The sequence below is a fragment of the Rhinichthys klamathensis genome, unplaced genomic scaffold (genome assembly GCF_029890125.1).
Source record: "Rhinichthys klamathensis goyatoka isolate OS25496 unplaced genomic scaffold, OSU_Roscu_1.1 h1tg000413l_1, whole genome shotgun sequence".
Lineage (NCBI taxonomy): Eukaryota > Metazoa > Chordata > Actinopteri > Cypriniformes > Leuciscidae > Rhinichthys > Rhinichthys klamathensis.
In genome coordinates this window covers 789,483-808,173 of record NW_026606913.1, presented here as the reverse complement: position 1 = coordinate 808,173, position 18,691 = coordinate 789,483, and the positions used below count along the sequence as shown (strand labels likewise).

The 18,691-nt window shown below is 38.0% G+C and overlaps 3 protein-coding genes across 5 annotated transcripts in view; 1 reads left to right on the top strand and 2 right to left on the bottom strand.

Annotated features, from left to right (window-relative positions):
* Positions 1 to 6: 6 nt before the first annotated feature.
* Positions 7 to 1,786, bottom strand: hspb6 (heat shock protein, alpha-crystallin-related, b6). The gene is made up of 3 exons (XM_056235164.1): positions 1,594 to 1,786; positions 992 to 1,114; positions 7 to 216 (listed from the first exon to the last, which is right to left on the bottom strand). The coding sequence occupies exons 1-3, from the start codon at positions 1,750 to 1,752 to the stop codon at positions 49 to 51; spliced, it is 450 nt and encodes a 149-aa protein (XP_056091139.1). The 5' UTR covers positions 1,753 to 1,786; the 3' UTR covers positions 7 to 48.
* A 3,969-nt stretch (positions 1,787 to 5,755) lies between these two features.
* Positions 5,756 to 8,281, bottom strand: psenen (presenilin enhancer, gamma-secretase subunit). The gene is made up of 4 exons (XM_056235165.1): positions 8,193 to 8,281; positions 7,691 to 7,783; positions 7,496 to 7,600; positions 5,756 to 6,045 (listed from the first exon to the last, which is right to left on the bottom strand). The coding sequence occupies exons 2-4, from the start codon at positions 7,749 to 7,751 to the stop codon at positions 5,906 to 5,908; spliced, it is 306 nt and encodes a 101-aa protein (XP_056091140.1). The 5' UTR covers positions 7,752 to 7,783; positions 8,193 to 8,281; the 3' UTR covers positions 5,756 to 5,905.
* Positions 8,282 to 9,409: 1,128 nt separating this feature from the next.
* Positions 9,410 to 18,691, top strand: part of kmt2bb (lysine (K)-specific methyltransferase 2Bb) — a 36,073-nt gene continuing 26,791 nt past the window's right edge. For all 3 annotated transcript variants that reach the window (XM_056235178.1, XM_056235176.1, XM_056235177.1), the window contains exons 1-3: positions 9,410 to 9,793; positions 13,630 to 13,708; positions 14,038 to 17,325. In XM_056235178.1, coding sequence (XP_056091153.1) covers positions 9,485 to 9,793; positions 13,630 to 13,708; positions 14,038 to 17,325 — 3,676 coding nt within the window. In that variant the 5' untranslated portion in view covers positions 9,410 to 9,484. The remainder of the gene's footprint in view (positions 9,794 to 13,629; positions 13,709 to 14,037; positions 17,326 to 18,691) is intronic.

Here is an 18,691-nt window from a genome sequence, read left to right as displayed (position 1 = left end):
CATGTTAAGAGAGCAAAGAATCCAAATGTGTGTGTGTGTGTGTGCACATCATGGTCCGGTGTGATTTAACAGTCTGGAATTGTCTCCTTGTGTCAGAGGTGCTGAGATTACTAGCATTCCTTCCGGTGACACGGCCGATTCCAGTGCCATGATGTCCACTCCATTTGGGATCCGGTATCGCCGGTTAAACTGACGTGTCACCATTCCTGAACCATCCTAGGATTGAACGAACACATATATCATGCTCTTAAAAGTCATGTCTCAAATGTCCAGTACAGAGTGTTTTATTGCAGGGGTAACATCTGCTAATCCTAAAGCATGTTAAAGGGATAGTTCACTTTGAAATTAATTGTTGGTATGTTTTAGCTTACCTCAAGGGCATCCAAGATGTAGGTGTCTTTGTTTCCGCAGTAGTTTCAATTTTGATATTTTTAGGTCAAACCGTTCTTGTCTGTCAGTCATATAATGCATGTCAATGGTCACCACCTCAAAGAGCATGCACAGAGAAGTCCAAATTAAACATTGATGGCCTGAGACACGAAACAAGCGGTTTGTGTGAGAAAACAAACAGTATTTATATCGTTTTTACCTCTTGTAAACACAGCCACGTCCAAGTGATCTGAGGGCTCGGGCGCTTCGGTCTGTGTTTACAAGAGGTAAAAACGATATAAATACTGTTTGTTTTCTCACACAAACCGCTCGTTTCGTGTCTTAGGCCATCAATGTGTACTTACATTTACGAGTCATTAAATCATGTTTAATTTGGACTTCTCTGTGCATGCTCTTTGAGGTGGTGACCATAGACCTGCATTATATGACTGACAGACATGAACGGTTTGACCTAAAAATATCAAAATTGAAACTACTGCGGAAACAAAGACACCTACATCTTGGATGCCCTTGAGGTAAGCTAAAACATACCAAAAATTAATTTCAAAGTGAACTATCCCTTTAATACATCAGCGTTACAAAGAGACGCTGGGTATCTTACCTTTTTTTGTTCATGTTTTCCCTCAACCACAACATAATCTCCAACCACTTTAACCAGCAGCTCCTCGGGACTGAAGTGTTTCACATCAACTTCCACAGTAAACCCGTTCTGATCACAGGTAACCTGGAAAGAAAGTGAATTTAATCAATTGCTAGGACATTTTTAACTCTACTGCAGAGAGAGAGAGAGAGAGAGAGAAAAAATTCATCCAAATTTTGGCATTTCTTGTAACGTATAGTAACTTATTTTTTTATAGACTGTAGCTTTGTTTTTTTATTACCACTTGTCCTTCGGTTACTAATTATTTCTATAATATTTTGTTATATCGACAAAAGTTTATTTACAATTTAGCCTAGAGAGAGCAATTTGTCAAGTATATTTGTCATCGCAAACAAGCGTTTTTAGTTTTGTAATTTCTTATGAATGTGTATACTGTCACTGTAAAACACTTTAATGTATTCACTTTTATAAATGTATTTAATACAATATTTATTGTGTGTTTCTTGACAGTTGTAGGCTACTATAACAAGTCACCATAGATTTTACTTTATTGTGGAAATAGTTACCGTCGTGAATTTTTATAAGAGACAGGATTACTCTACCTGTGCTGCTCCGGTGTGTTCGGAAACCGGGATTAATAGTTCAGTCGGGGTCCACGAGTAAGGTCCAATCGTCCCGTTCAACCGGGGGAATAACGGCGGGAGAACCCTGTCCCATGGGATGCCGGTCACGGGGAGAGAAGGAGGCAAGTCGAAGTCCATTCTTTTGGGATGAATGTGGAAAAATAACAACCCCCAAATAGACTTATATTGTTTCAGGAAATTCGGAATGCTTGGTTATTATAATGGGAGTCTATGTGGTCGCGCAACTCTGGGAGAAGAAAGCAGGAAAGCACTTGCTCTTCAAGTTTGAACTCACTTATGAGGTTTATAAAGGCTTAAACGCCGCCCCTTCTCGTGAGCTCTTCCTCTATAAACAAATGCCATAAATAAGTGGATTGATGGTGCTGTCGAGATCTGAGATACTTAATCGTGGAGCACCAAATGTGTTTTAAAGCTGCATTGTAATGGAATGCCAATGACAGGAGTGGGATTTAACCCTTCCCCTTATTCCCATGATATCCATATTATGTAATGATTCGATGTGGAACACGATGGTCTTCATTCAAATGGTTGCCTTCTGTCATCACCTTGCCTGTTTTATTTTGAGCAAAGAGACATTCAAAAACTCAATGTGCGACTATTCAATGTCAAAAGGTCGTTATGTGTGTGGCCTGCTATAAATAAATAGGAAAGAGTAATCCGCGCTGGGCCACATATGACAGCACGTGAGGGTCAAAAAGTAAAAAGAGGGGTCTTAAAAGTATGCATTCTTTTTCTACACGACTCATACGAGAGCGAGTATTTACATTTCCAGTAACATTTTCAAGCACTTTCAGTAGGCCTAACCAAAAAAAAAAAAAAATCAGCGGTGGCGGTCATCAGCTATTCATTATTTTGCAATTTATTGCACTTTTATATTTCGCAAGTAGTCTACATTGCAAAAAAAATCTTTTTTTATATTAATATTTGCGTTGGGGCGCCAATTGTACAATTCGGTCTTACGGAGACAAAAAATCCTGACAGAAATTATTTTAAAATGTCAAAAATTAAACAACAAAACACTTGCTGTAGATAACACACATTTGTCTAATTAGACTTTTGACTCAAAACTTAGGCTATAGAGCCTAACTGACACAGGCTATTGTGAAAACAGTTTAACATTCTCTTGTTTTTGTTGTTGTTTGTCTCCTTGCCTTGGTGTAGGCCTACCTTACGAAATTTTATTAGGCTATTGTAGTAAAAGTGTACCAGACAGCAACATAGTGTCGGCCCAGATCCGGGCCACATCTGGTACATGTGGATTCCACGCGTGTTGCTGTCTGGGGTAGCCTATACCCATGGTTTTTTGGCACATTGATTACCATTCGTTTTACTGTGTGGTTTATATTTATCCATGGTAAATCTGTAAAACCATGGTTAGTTATGGGGTGAAGTCAGCAAAAGTGGGACATCAGCTAAAGTGGGACAAATAAGCTTTTTGGTGTAGGCTAGTGAAAGCACATAAGTGCATTTTAAGTCTGATTAGGTTTAAATTCTAATACAAACAGCATTTCAATATACAATATACATTTTATTACATCTGTTCATGTGATAATTACATTTTATGCAATGATGTGCAAGTTTATTTGTTCTATTTAAAAAAAAAAATCACGTTTTGTTAGTGACCCAATTTACCTTAACGTGATAGATAAAGTGGAACAGTATATTCAGCTAAAGTGGGACATCATGTAAAATAAAAGATAATACATTGCTTAATGTGAAAAGTTGTTTTGTTTTACAGAAAATGTCACAAAGCTATAGGCAGAAAGGGAAAAATGGGAAGACGTCAGCCAAGCATAAGAGAGCTATGTCAGTGAAGTGAAGTGAAGTGAAGTGAAGAAAGAATGAAAGGGGCAAATATTGAGTAGGCACAGGGTGAGAGGGGAGACAGGCCAGGAACCTAGACTTAGTTTTTTGGCCAGGGCATGTTGTGTTCCAAAATCCACCCCTGAAAAAAGAGTGAAAGGTGTTGTGAGTGCAATGTAGTCATGCCTCTGGCAAAAAAAAAAAAAAAAAACATTTCTGTCAGAGTCGTCTGAGAAGAAAACATATTAAAGCTTCTTTTGCAGAGATGTGCAAAAAAATAGCTTTTGAATATGCAAAAACTAATGGAATTAAATGGTTTTCTGAAAACAAATACAAAGCAGGTTATTGCTGGTTCCAAAGTATTTTTAAAAAGGAACCTAGAGCTGTGCATGAAACATCATCTTCATCATCATCATCATCATCAACAACAAGAACACAATCCGCTAGTGTGTGTTTTAATAAAGTTAATCTTTTCCATTTTGAAAAATTTATATAAAAAAAAGGATTTGTACAATATCCTGTTGTAAGCAATATTATCCAAGCACAAACTAGATGAAAATGTGTGTCCCACTTTACCTGAAAACGGCTGTATAAAAATGGGTTCTTGTCATTTTTTAATCTCTGTATACAAAAAAAAATAAAAAAATATTCCTTTAAAAACCATAGTTGAAGGTACTAGAGACCTTAAGCATGTTTAAAACATTAATCAGGTATAATTTATTTGTATTAAATACACAGTTTACCAAAAAGTGTCCCAAGTTTGCTGACCTCACCCTGTTAGTCATTTTCTCCATACCTATACAAGGCATGGAGATACTCACAAGCTAATCTGCAATTAAATGAAACCTGAAATTATAATGTAAATAATGTTACTTTTATTCAAGCAGTATTGAAGTAATTTAACTTGATTAAGTAATTCCAGAATCTGAAATTGTAGTTATTCTGCAATATTGAATGGACACACCCTCATGCCATCCTGCCAGTCGTTGGCATTTTCTATCTTAGTGTTAATGAAATGTGGTTAGGAGGCATTCCTAAGAAACGCATGATGCCATATTGCTATTAGTCTGTTTATCAAGTAACACGTTGAATGCCATTACATAATACAAATCCTAAAACGTAAACACATCTATTTAAAAAAAGTCCTGAGCTAATGATGGAAAGCTATTTGGGCCTGATACATTACGGGAGACGTCTTTTAGTAAAAAGGCAGCGAAATCGACACATTTCGACATGTCTGTTGAAAAGTTTTCAATCTGTCCAGTCCAATGGATCCATATTAACATTATTATGTCACACTAAACACATTGTCCTACTGCTGACCTCCAACAACAGAATAATTCACAGCTCATTTCGAAGGACATCTTCTTCACATGGATCTTCATCAACTGTAATGACCACACGTGGCCTATGAAAGGTACTTTCTGGCCCTTTGATTTAAACCATGATGACCAGTGTACTGGCAGGAGTGCAAGTCATTGGGGCTGAGGATAACATGTCCTTCTGCTGTTGCCATCCGCTGGTAGCAGAAGCAGAACTTTCTGTCCGTGCACTGGCTATGGGCGACTAAAAACAGCACCCGAGAAGATCCACGAGGGGCTTAGCGTTCGCTCAAAAGTCGGATCGAATTTCATAATAGGCGCCTGTAAGGGGTTACAAATGAGACAGAGGCTTCATGCGTCGATATTACAGAGTCTGGTATGCAGAGGCTTTAAAATGATTGCAAGCTGTGTTGATTAGTAAGCAAGAGAACAAGGGAATTCGTTCATCGTGTGGATTTCGCTGGAACCCTCTTGGCCATTTGATGCTTTCATTTTCCACTCACAAGCTCTAAAAATGGAAAATGAGTGGCTGATTAATGGAGATAGATTTTATTTTCAACGTTGCACTTTTTGAGGTTAAAATATATCCGTTTGTATAAAGAAATGTGTGCATTTTTGCTCTCGTTAAGGTTTTCATCACTGATTTCTTACCATGTGACATTTTTAAAGTACAAATATTCCATGTAGTTTAAAATTTAAAATCATGATTTTAAGTCGTTATCAAATCACACACCAGGACATAAACAAGGTAGAACATTGTTTTTTGACAAATTGTTTCTAACAGTGAGAATCCTATGCTGCATGCACATAAGTAAATGTTTACTTATTTTTTTGCTTGTTAATGCCCAAAATCTTCCACCACTGGACAAAAAAGAAAAAAGGTAAAACTCTGCCTCTTAACTTAAAGGCTTAAAAAAAATGTATTTCTAAATTATTTAAATAGCTCATTTTCATATATTTCTCTATTTCACATGATAAAGACAGTGACACTGCAGGAAATTTTCAGATTTTATTTGAAATGGTGCAAAACACAATTTTTATTAATGGACAACAGAGACAACAGTGGTCAAATTAGCGAAGGAGCATCATGTCGATGGGAGGAGAATAAAAAAAAAGAAGAGGTATTTTAAAGCAGCGCCATCGGATCAGGCTGTGCCGAGAGGAATGGTGAAGGAGAGGTAATCTCCCACCTCACCCCACCGTGCTCTGAAATGCTGGAAAATGGTGATCCACGTCGTCAGCACGGCCACCCACAGTAAAAGCCCCATAGCGGACTTCTTTACATCTGTTGAAGGTGGAAGAAGAAGCAGTATACATTACATCCTAGATGTCAAACACTGAAATGCATATATGCCAGTCACGTCACGGACAGCACAGCAACCTCTATTAGTCGTGGATAACTGTATTTAACCTTATAAAAGCCTACTAAATCATATCTGATACGCCTCTAAATTATGAACATGATTAAAAAACCTTCAGGCCGTAGTTCATGCGTCTTTTTTGCTGTCAAATCTAACGATCTTTGCAAAGTAAACATTTATATTGTTTGTAATATTTCAAGATGAACACTGGACTGAACCAACTTACGTTTACTTGAATATTCATACATCGTGTTTAAATGTGAGTATCAAATGTGATACAACAGGTTGAGGAACATTTATTTCTCAATCATCGTTGTATTGCATCACATTATATGTTTTAATTGTGAGGAGCAAAACTACACCGCTTCAATCATAAAACTAAGCAATTCAATTAAACGTCTAACTAAAACATATTATTGGGCGATAAGGAGTGACAACTATATTTATATGCATTTTATGCATGTAGTCTGCTATACTGTTAGAAAGAGCTCATTAATTTACATTACAAGCCATCAGAATCTTAGCCATATAAATATCAGCAACTGTACTAAATTGCATATTTTTGCTCGGTTTGGACTTCTGAATAAAATGTTGATATTTTCCCCCTCCTATTTGCATCAAATATGATATAAACATATGTAAACCTTATTTGGTTATATAGTATACCTAATAAATTAAACTGTTCCATATAAAAATATGCACAAATACAATATAAAAAAATATTTAAAAAAGTATAAGGCAATTCACCTATTTCCTTGTGTAATACACATCTAACTGTCTATAAATGGCAACTCAGTTGGCTTAAAAAATGTTTTAATGAAATATTGTGCTATTTATATTCATGCATTTGGCAGACGCTTTCATCCATTTTATCAGTTAATAAATTCACTATATAGTAGCAGTTGTTTAAAAGCAACAATGCTCACGATAATGCAGAACAATATTCACAATACAGCATGATTTCTCAAACCTTAATGTTTAAATATAGCATTATATTTAATACAAGTGATTGATGAACACAAGCAACTCCTTAAAGTATTTCCTGGACTCAAAATATGCCCTTAAAAGTATCACGAGGCTTGCATATAAACACACTTGAGTTTACACAAACTCGGCTCAAGAATTCCAGCGAGGGAACAGCATCTATCGGCTTGTTCGTCTCTGCAATGTGAATATCCTCTGGAGGTTTTTTTGCAAATCAAATGGCAACGAGACTCCCTCCTGACTTAAAATCGGAGTTTAGACCTTTTTAAAGAAACATTTTAAAACAGGTTGTGGGAAGAGTTGTAAGGAAGATTATCACCCACAGCAATGTGGTAAAACGCAAGTTTTGTGAAAAAGTGTGACTCATGACATGTATTGTCACATACTCACAAGATTTGAGCTGTGGTTGTTCTGTGTACGCAGGTTTTAAAAAGGCCTCTTTGAAAAACCACATCACATTAACCAGCCAGAGAAAGGGGAGGAATGCAAAACCACCTGAGGAAAAAATGAGCACATTGAAAACAACAACACTTGTACACTACACAAAACATTGAAGTGTCATGATATCCCATTGTCACAGCTTACCTAGGTAGTATCTTCTGCAGAGCTGAAGCTTCTCTTCATTGGGAATCCGTTCAAGATTCATAGCTGTGATTTCTTGTGATGGTGGTGGGCTTTCTGTGAAGAAAACAGTTCGTTGATAAATCCAGACACGGATATCTAAGTGAACTTATCAATATCCTGGAACATTGCTGCCATCTGCCTACTCAAAACAGTACTGCCATAACACAGTGATTCACATGATCGCTACAGCTAAAGGCAAATTAGGATTATTGTGAAACATCATGCATTTAAGCCCCCGTCACAGCTTTGTCATAAAATCAAATCATCTAATCATCAATACAATTAAGCCACTGCTTGCAAAACAGTCAAAATAATCAGAGCAATAAGATGGATTTTCTAAACCTACACCTCAGTCAAAACAGCATTACTGGACTGCGAGCAAACAAAAACCGATCTCATGCGTCAGACTGTCTTCTCTAAAACCTTAAACTGATCGTTTGTTTTAATGAAGGTGGGTTGATACCTTAACAGCCGAGCTCAGATGAGAAAACGGAGGGTTTAACACAACAAAGGCGAGGGGGGAAACAACTTTTATGGTTCCGCTTCCTGATGAAAACTATGACATGACGTTACTCCAGCGTTGCATGATGGTTAATGGAGTGTTCTAGGACAGGCGTGAAGCGCGTGACTGGTATTTAAATCATGGGTTATACAGTGTATAACCCTTTGGTCTAATAGTGTAACTGGCGAAAGTCACAAAAAACATGTTTAGGTCGCATTTCACCCCAGATTCATAAGACAAATAACAACAACAACAATATATATATATATATATATATATATATTGCTTCAAAGCAATGATTTCTTTCTTTTTTTTTTGGCTATTTGCCATTATTTTTATTACAATTCCCCACAAAATTATCTGCTCTATAATGTGTCCAGATGCTTCATTTTTAAATTGCCTCTATCCTTACAGTATTTTTTTTTTTACAGTATAAAGGCCATTGCCACTACAATCCAATAATGTTTAAAAGCATAAATAACAGTAAATACTGATACGATATAAATAAACAGCTATTAATAATACTAATACTAAAAATAATATATTTCAATATTATTTAATATTCAAATAGTATGTTAGTTAATTTTGCTTTACAATAATGCAATGTGCTTATTGTGAAATCCATAAAACATTATATTTTACTAGATGTTAAAAAATGCATGCATGGAAAAGGATTAACCTGATTCAACACTGGAGATGCGCATGGAGGCTCTTTTTTGTTCATTTTGTCTATTCAAATGGTTAAAATCTCTGAAATGTTATAACAAATGAATGGAATGAACTATAACGATATTATTTTCCACACTAAAAGCAAGGCCTTATCTTCTGACCAATAGAATCATTGATATTCCAAATACTATTTTCCCCCACAAGTCCAGTTTTATTTGATTGAAATAATTATTATCTATTAAATAAGAAATAACAATTATAAATACATTATAGTTTAATAAATAAATACAAAGTTTGTATGTATCAACTTACACCCATTCTTGTATTGTATATATTGATATATAAAAATATTAAAACAATATAATACAAATATATACATATATTTTTATAAAACAACGATATATTAAAGAATAAATAATGTATATTCAACATTTGCCTTGACAGTTCTGTCCAGATGTTGTGGAAGTACACTTCATTCCCAGCCTACACTTCCCATAGTGCAGCGCGCGTCCACCCCCCTCCCATCAGCGCTTTCCCTCTTCTCGCAGCCTGAGTTTCTGTCTATCGGTGTTGTTGTTGATGCGATGATGGCGGCAGCGGGATGCGGATCAGCAACCGCGGCTGCCGTTGTGGGCGCAGGCGGTATGGGTGCGGCGCGGGGTCGCTTCCCCGGTCGGCCTTGGTCGTCGCGGAGCCGTTTGCGTTCGGAGAAGCGATGGCAGCTCGGACGCTCTGGCACAGATCTAGACGAGATCTCCTCCAACGGAGGCCCAAGGCCCACCTGCCTGGTGCTCGCGCTGAACGAGGACCAGTCTCACTTGCGCCTTCTCGGGCTTGAGGCGAGCTACAAGAGCCTGGGAGAGGCTGGGTACAGCTCGAGTGGGAGCGAAGAGGTGAGTGCATGGCTCAAACTGGCGGTTTTTACTGTAGCAATCCAATGCACCAGTGCGAGCTTGTTTTTACGCGACCGTGTTTCATAGGAAGGAATAAGAATACAAGTAGCGCGAGCGCAGTGACTGCCGTATAGCGTTACATTAACACACGGAGGGGGAGGGGGCAGATACTGTAGCATTGTAGCTCACAGCAGATTGTGGGTCAGAGATCATGCAGTTTGAATTTTTTTTAATTTCATGTCATACAGCAGTAGGTGTTGCATATAAACACCACTGTATGCGTTAACTGATCCTCTTTGCACGTGCATATTGTCTTTTTTTTCTATGCATGCACCAGTTGCAACACCCAGTTTACTGGACTTGATTCTTGTGACAGATTGCTGATAAGAGCATTCAGTGCTGGTGGATCACCTGCAGTGAAGAACAATGCTGTAACTTTAATGCTTAGAAGGTCATTCCACGACAGTCAATGAATATATATGTGGGTATCTTTATCTATGCATAGCTGACACAAACTTTCACTGTGTGTTACTTATGCTTTGTGGGATTTGTCTTAACACATCAGACAAAATCCAGTGAATTTATTTTATTTCTTATTTCATTTGCATCTATTTTTTTTCTTTTTCTATTATGATGCATATTAGTCTGTCCCTAGTCAGTGTTTCAAAATTCCCCTGTGTATTAGCAACAGATGATGTAAATTCATATTGTAATTGTAAAAAAAATATGTAGTTTTCAGTTATAATATTTTTGGATAATTATATTTGTAGATTTTAGACATAGACCTAATATATGTTGACTTTAGGTATAATATTGAATTAAAATAAATACTTCCCAGGTTATGGTATATCTAAGGTATGTCTTGTTACCTTTATTACCAGCATAACCTTATTATTCTATAAATTCTCATACTGACATCACGTCTTGTTCCGATTTGAACTTTATCACACACATATATTTAGTTAGGTGTGTCAGTAGGTGAAAATTTTAAATTGTGAGCCCTTTTACTATCGTTTTGTACAGTAAACAAGTAATTATCAAAAACTGGACATTTGTAGCAATATAGGTGTTTTTTTATGTAGCATCATCATAACCTTGTGCGCAAGGCTACTAAATGAACGATAAAATTGACAAACCTGTTGTGTTTTTAAAGGCATAGCTGTATCGTATCAACATAAAGGCCTATTTCATGTTGAAAACTGATGTATTTGATGTGGATTGATGTGTTATGACACTGTGCTGGTCAGTGTTATGTACAGCGTTTCCACGATAATGGAAAACCTTGACATATTATGAATTGTAAAACTGTTAAATTCGTGGAAATGTGTGTAGTTTTAATAGTTGTGCTTGGCCTTAGCCAGAAATTACTCTATGTGAGTGCACTGTATGAATTCTTTCTAAAAGTCCTTATCCTGTAATCTTGTACAATGAGAAAAGTCACATGAATTCATTGGTCAAGAGGCATGGGAACCCTGTATGCAGCTTTTTTCTGTTGCACTTGTTTCACCTATGCGTCATGTATCATTGGCATGGAAATGTGCTATGGTTACTTGTGTTGTGTTGCCTGAGCAGAAAGATGCAACTGAAAAAAAAGATGATTAAGGTCAAAGTTTTGTGGACTTTGAAGGTTTGAAGACGGTCTGACGCTTATAAAAATAGATACGGGCCATTGTCAGTGTATTAGCTTCTGTGAGGTTTACGGTTTTGGTTTTCACTTAACAACTTCTGTAAACTTGAAGTAATGTGTGCAGATTTGACAAGTTTGCAGGGTATCTCTCTGCCAACATGCTATCTGTTGTAATATTGTGTATAGGATGTGATAGTCAGTGCAGAGACATATATTTGACCATGCTGCTGCTGCATGTAAACTCAAAAGACAATTTCTTTTATGTTTCAAATAGATGTTAAAATAACAGAGATTGTGTAATAAACAGTACTTTACCTTAGGGCTTTTTCTTAGTTAATACTAAATAATTAATCAGTTATTTTCAAGTTTACTAGGGTGGTTAACAGCAGAGTTGTTCCAGTTGCGTTGTTTCACACAACATAATAGTGGAGTTGTTTCAGTTCAGTTATTTCTTTGTCTTTGAGCATGAACAGTGTTCTGTGAAGTGTGAAACAAGAGAGTTATGTCTTCTATAGTTCAGTGTTTTAACACTTGTAAGGCCTAATTCTAATAAGGCCTTAAATCTTTGTCAAACACAGAAATGGCTTTACTTGTTGTGGTGTTCTGTTTATATTCAGTACATTGACAAGGTGAATTTAAACAAGACATTCAGCTATCCTATGATGCTCATTTATGCAGAAAAGTGCCACAAAACGTTTATGAATAACAACCCCTTTATAAATGTTCAGTGGTCTCTTAAAAATATGTACTACCTGTTTTAAAGCTTCAGCAACATTTTGACAAATATGCAAATGTATGCATTTTAATGTCTAGTTTTTCATTTTTGTTTAGCCTTTTTTAACTGGCGTTTTCATGTACACTACTGTTGATAAATTTGGGTTCTGTAAGATTTTTTTTATATTTTTGAAAAGTCTCTTATGCTCATTGCTCACCAAAGCTCCATTTATTTGATCAAAAATACAGTAAAACAGTAACAATTTAGCAATAGCTGTTTTCTATTTTAATATATTTTTAAAAATGCTCATTGAAGATTATTGTCAGTGTTCAAACACATCGCTGATTATGAACTGCTTAATATTTTTATGGAAATGGTGAAAAGAACAGCAATTACCGTAATTCCTCAAATAAAGACCGGTATTCAAATAAACGCCGGGCCTCTGATAGTGGCCGGGGGCGTGGTCAACGCGGACAAATAAAGGCCGGTCTCAAATTAAGGCCGGGGAAAAAATAGTGTGAATAGGTACACTTTAAATGAGTGTACAGTACACTCAAAGACGGACGCGCTCAGCGCTTGTCATATATCACAACTATTCAGTGTTTTTAACCACATGTTTATTTTAGGTTTCAGACATTTAAATAGATATGATTTATAGCAAAACAATAAATTTATAGTTTGTAAAATACACAATGGTGTCTATGGAAGCAGCAATAACAATCCATTCAAATATATTTGGCGACGTGTTTTATTCATATCAGATACACAGTGTAAGTAACTATAAAGTTTACTCTATTCTTCTCCCAGTTCACCGGCCACTTACTTTCATGTATTTCGGGAGAAACTGAAGAATTCACGCGCTGTAACTTAACAAATACAACAGCCTGGAATCTCCGAACTGCGGTGCCCATCTCACGTTACAGATCAAGATCATTTATAAAGGGTTTTAAACGACAAAACAAACTCACTTACACGGATTTGAGAGTCAGAATAGAAGATAGTTGATGACATGGTAAGCAAGTTTGTTAATATTTAGAAATAAAAGCGCTACATCTGTCATACAGCGCTATTTTGGCTGTGGTGAACACGTGCCAAGCATGACGCGTCACCATGGAAACTTGGCTGGCGGGCGGGCGGGGATCGCGAATTAGAAATAAAGGCCTGCCTCTAATAAAAGCCTGCTTCAAATAAAAGCCGGCTACCATCTGCAGTTCAGGTAAATAAAGGCCCCGGCCTTTATTTGAGGAATTACGGTATACATGTCTTTACTGTCAATTTTGATAAATTTTGTGTGCCCTTGCTAAATAAAAGTATTAGTTTCTTTTAAAAATATCCCAAACATCTTACTGACTCCAAACTTTAGAACTGTAGTGTATTTATGTGACGTGTAGCCTACTATATCACAGTAAATGATGTAAAAAGACAACAAACAAGTAAAATGTAGACTTGAAACAAGTTACGCATGTTAAATTCAAATCTCTTTTTGACTTTCAGGGAGCTGAATTCAAAGGCTTTGATATTCAAAACGAAAACAGCAGCGCCCCGGTTCGGGCTGGACGAAATCCTTACAAACGTAAGTGTGGCTTTAAATGCAAATAATTCAGAAAATCCCCAAAGTTTGTGTTTGTATTGTAGCTTTTTTATACCATAAAATGATCCCATATGAGTTAAGTAAAAAAAAAAACCCAACTGATTTTAGCAATTTTCATCTTGCACAACAGAGCGTCACTTCAATGACTCGAGAACAAACAGTGTTGGCATAGCACATTTAAAAGATACATGTTATTATTTCATTCTCCACTTGATAGTCACTGTAGTTTAAGCCCTAACATGTTTGAATCACTTGACCACTGTGGAATGAATATAATAAAATTTAATTTAATCTTGAATGGTCTGTTTCAGGTGATCGTGCTTCTGCAAAGTCGTCAAGGAGGATACGTCAAAGGCTGGCTCTTCCAGTCTCTCCTTTAGTGGAAAAAACAGGTTCAGAAGATCCTCAAAATGATTCATGTTCTGTTCAGCAACTACACAGTCAAGAGTCTCTAAAGGACACATCAGTAGATGATGATGGTGGTGGTGATGGAGGATCAGAGAAGCCCACCAGGAGAAAAAGGGGGTCAACAAAACGGGAGACCCAATCAACTCCAAGGATCACAATCAAGTTGGTGGCCAAAAAGACAGTGGTTAAAGTCCAACGTAGATCTGGTAAAAAACAGAAGGAAATCAAATCTGAAGTTACAGAGAGTCAGTGTGCCCAAATCTCAAATGCTCATGTGAAATTAAAGACAAATGTACCAGCCAGTGAAATCAATGCTGGTGAGGCAAAGGATGAGGTTTGTACCAGAAGGCGAGGAAGATCTGCTGACAAGAAATTAGAATCCACTCCACAAACAGATACTAAAAAAGAGACCAATGACCAAAAACTAAAGCTGAGGAAATCAACTCGAAGGTCTCAAAATCCACCTCTCAATGAAAGTATGGAGCCAAAACCTGATGATAAGTCAGAACAAGAGGCATCAGAGGTAAATAAGCTTGTGATTAGGAGACAACGCAGAAGGTCCTCAAATGTTCCACGGGAATCTGGAAACCAGAGTTTAGCAGAGTCGCTTTTGGAGGTCTCAACAATTGATGAATCCAGTTCACCTTCAAAGAAGAAAAAAAAGAAAAAGAAGAAGAAAAATCGTAAAGAATCTGAAAGGAATCAGGAGCCTCATTCACCATCAGCAAAAGATCTCTGCCACCCAGCTGATGATCCTCAAAAACTCCCTTTTGACAATGATTTTGTTGGAATTCCAGGTTTGAAACTGACCAGAATACGAAACCCCAAAGCCCGTTCTCGCAAGAAACGCTGCAAGTTTGTGTGGACTCTTACACTGGTGAAAAGCAAAAGCAAAGATTCACACATCCAAGAAAATCCAAGCAAACCCCAAGAAAGCAAAAGCAAAAATTCCCAAGTCCAAGATGATCTCAACGAATTGCAAGAAATCAAACCCCAAGATTCTCAAATCCAAGAGAGTCCAAGCAAAGCAGGTGAAAGCCCTACCACAGAGGCTGAACTTGCTTCTAAATGTGATGTTGAAGTAGATGTTTCTACAGAAGCAGAATCCACATCTGCTCCTTCCAATACCTTGGAAGCTAGCTCTTCGCAGGAGTCGCAAAACATAGAGAACACTGCCAGTGATCTATTTCCTGAAAGCCCAGAGAACCCAGTGGCCATTGAGAAGGTTGAGGAGACCCTAGAAAAGGAAAACAAGGAGGCTCTTGAAAAGTCAGAAATTGCAACTGAAGCACATCCAGATGAGGCCACTCAGACGGACCCTGAAGATCTGATAAGTAACGATACCGTTCCACCACTTCAAATCAAAGTTGTCTCCTCACCAGGTAAAAACAACAGTTTAAAGCAATCCTTTTTAATTCAGCAAGTTACAACTTCACCTGAAATAAAAGAACCTGCAAAAGTTAAAGACCATCAGCATTCAGAAAAGACAGAGAATGTGTTGGAAATTACTGCTACCACTCCCACCCCCAAAGTAAGGAACAAGCTATGTCAAAACACTGCTCGGAAGAAACGTACAAAACGCAATCACTGGACAATTTACAGACGAAAGTGCAGGCGGAAGGGCAAATTGAATGAATCTCAAGAAAACCCTGCTTCTGAAATTGCAACTGAAACTGAATCTCAGGTGGAGGAATCGCCAGTATCGCCAACATCTGTGCCAGCACCTGCAGAATCCAAACCAAAAAGGCATTTAAGTAAAGTTACGCGGAAAAAAGGTAAAAGGTCCATTCCACCAGCTACAGAACCATTACCTGAAGCAGCCGAATCTCAGGTCATCGAACAAACTGTTGAATCACCTCCAACCAGTCCTTATCTTGGGACAGAACCCCAGCCAGAGATAAAACTTGAGACAGCATCAATTGAAACTGAAGAGGTTCTAGTTTTAGAGCCTTCCGTGAGAGATCACCCACAGGTACCTCGTCCCCCACACAGGCAAATAAAACGGGTCAAGCGTAGAAGAAAGTCTTTGATTGGACGGCGAATAAGAAATCCGAAATTGCAAAAGAAGAAGTTGGTTGAGGTTAGGGACGATTGCCCAACAATGACGGGGTCTGAAGTAGGAGAGTCTAAACTAGTTGGTATATTCTCAACAAAGTACAAGAGGAAACAGATTTCGAGTCTTCAGTCATTAGAGGGTAGACGGAAAAAAGCTAAGCTCTTATCCAAGCAGTTGGAGAACGCCAGCGGTGATCAACTTTCCGATCAGGCAGAAAAGGATTCTGTGAATGTGAAAACAGACCAAGATCAAAACATCCAACGCAGCAAAACGAAGTTCGTGAAAACCATCAGACATTTCATAATGCCAGTTGTTAGTGCCCGATCCTCTCGGGTTATCAAAACGCCAAAGAGGTTCATGGATGATCTTGGTATGTCAGATCTTCCCCGCAAGAACTCGCAAAAGAAACTTGGTCTACAACCGAAATCAAAGAAACCTGAATCCAATGAATGTGGTGAACTTGGATCTCTTCAGTCTCAGGATGAAGATGAAGTGAGTGAAACTGATCTTGATTTGTCTTCCGCTTGGGACTCAAAACCTAAATCACCTGATGATGCTGAGATCTTCAGTGAGGAGAAGCAGCCTGGGAAAAGGCGATCGCTACTCAGAGATCCGGGTTTCAAATGGGGAGTGCTTGAGCCTGCAAATGACGATGTGTATACATTTGATGAAGATCTTGACAAGGAGTTGGAGACCTTGCTATCTGCCAAAGATTTTACAGTGGACTCGTTGCTTGATCCCGTCCAAAAGAAGAAAAAATCCTCAAAATTCAAAGCGCAAACATCAAAATTTAGGTTATACAAAAAGCTTAAACTCAAACAGAGTCTCTCAAGGTGTAAAAAGACCCCAAAGGACAAAATAGGCAAAGTTGTATCATCCCCTGCCAAGACACAGAAGAAGGAGTTGGATGAAGGGGCCAGTCTAATAAAGTCTATCAGAGACATGAAGAAGGAAAAAGCAAAACTCAAGATTGAGGATCTCAACACCCCTGGGGTTGTTCGCAAAGTCTCCATCTGTGTCCGAGCTCTGAGTGCCAAGTTGCTGGCGCAACACCAGGCAAAAGACATCCAAGAGGATGACCTGCCAGATGAGTTTTCCATTCATACAGACATCTCTCTTCCCAATAAATGCAAAGGTAGGCAAAGATTTTATTTATCTAAACCTTTAATTATAAATAAATGCTGTCTACCTTAAAATACACTTGACATCAGAATAAACTTGTAAAACATATTCCTGGTCTCGTTATAAACGAATCATCAGTTCACGTTATTCCAAAGAATTTTCTGTTACACTTTATTTTAAGGTGTTATTGTTACGGTGTAATTATACATTTAAGCACTGAGTAATATTAATTAACAACATGTACTTACTATAGGGTTAGGGTAGGATTAGGGTTTGGTTGAGGGTTAGTTGCATGTAATTATGCACAATTTCCTGTTATTACTATGGTAAGTAAATGTAACATATGTAACAAGGACACTGTCAAATAAAGTGTTACCGAATTTTCTTTCTAAAATGTTCCAATTACAGGACTCTAGAGTGCGACCCAAATTTGTAAGGGTGCGACTAAAACTTTTCCTAGGTCGCACCGGTGCACCTAACGTCCTCGCATCTGCTGCCTCTCCACGAACGAAGCGCTTGTTCTCCTTTGACGGAACTCACACTCATGGTTGGATCATATCGTGGTCTAAACCAATCAGAGACAGATATGGGGCGGGTCTTTGCCTCTGATTGGCTGTGGTCCAGATATTCCTGTAGGCCTACACTGCTCGTGCTCCGTGCTGTGTGATTGAAATTGCGACCCGAGCACCAGAGAATCAGGCCTCGTTTACACTGTCAGTGAAATGTGACCCAATTCCGATTTTTTTGCTCATATGTGACAGATCGGATGTGTTCTATGACAGTGTAAACAGGAAAAAAACGCATGCATTCGGATATTTCGAGATCGGTTTCAGGCCTCGTTCATATGTGGAAATAATTCAGATATAAATCAGATATGTGCCAATGCGACTGTCATGTAAACCCCGACGCGCATCTGCAAAGGGACGGATGGGCGACGAAACGTTGTATCGTTGTAGGAGAGGAATGTGGACAAACGTTGACACAACATATCAAAGGTTGGCTTTTTCATCCTAAAATTTCGGACCCACTGCTCCTCGTTAAAGCCCGCCACGATCTCATGAAAGTGTGTCTATTGCACGAATTTTATTTCTCGTGCCATTCACGCCAAAAATAGTTTTTGCATGCATATGAGACGCACTTTATGGCGTTTAATACAGTGTGTATCATATGCACGCAAAAAACTTTTTTTGGCGTATAAATGGCACGAGAAATAAAATTTGTGCTATAGATACTCACTTTCATGAGATCGTGTAGTATGTTCCCACCAGTCCTGAGATCTCTCTCGCTGCGCGTTCGTCCATCTGTGCAAGAAGAACCCCCTTTAAACATGCGTGATGTTTCAGATCTGTCAAGTGTAAACCAGTTCATGGTTTCTACAA

Bases quoted from the DNA above. Each gene is read 5' to 3' on its own strand.
- hspb6 (XM_056235164.1), bottom strand. From the start codon at position 1,752: ATGGACTTCGACTTGCCTCCTTCTCTCCCCGTGACCGGCATCCCATGG. The intron at 1,115-1,593 runs GTAGAGTAATCC...CTTTCTTTCCAG, and splicing joins AACACACCGGAGCAGCACAG to GTTACCTGTGATCAGAACGG. The intron at 217-991 runs GTAAGATACCCA...GTTCAATCCTAG, and splicing joins GAAAACATGAACAAAAAAAG to GATGGTTCAGGAATGGTGAC.
- psenen (XM_056235165.1), bottom strand. From the start codon at position 7,751: ATGAATCTTGAACGGATTCCCAATGAAGAGAAGCTTCAGCTCTGCAGA. The intron at 7,601-7,690 runs GTAAGCTGTGAC...TTTTTTCCTCAG, and splicing joins CTGCAGAAGATACTACCTAG to GTGGTTTTGCATTCCTCCCC. The intron at 6,046-7,495 runs GTGAGTATGTGA...CACCTTCAACAG, and splicing joins ACAACCACAGCTCAAATCTT to ATGTAAAGAAGTCCGCTATG.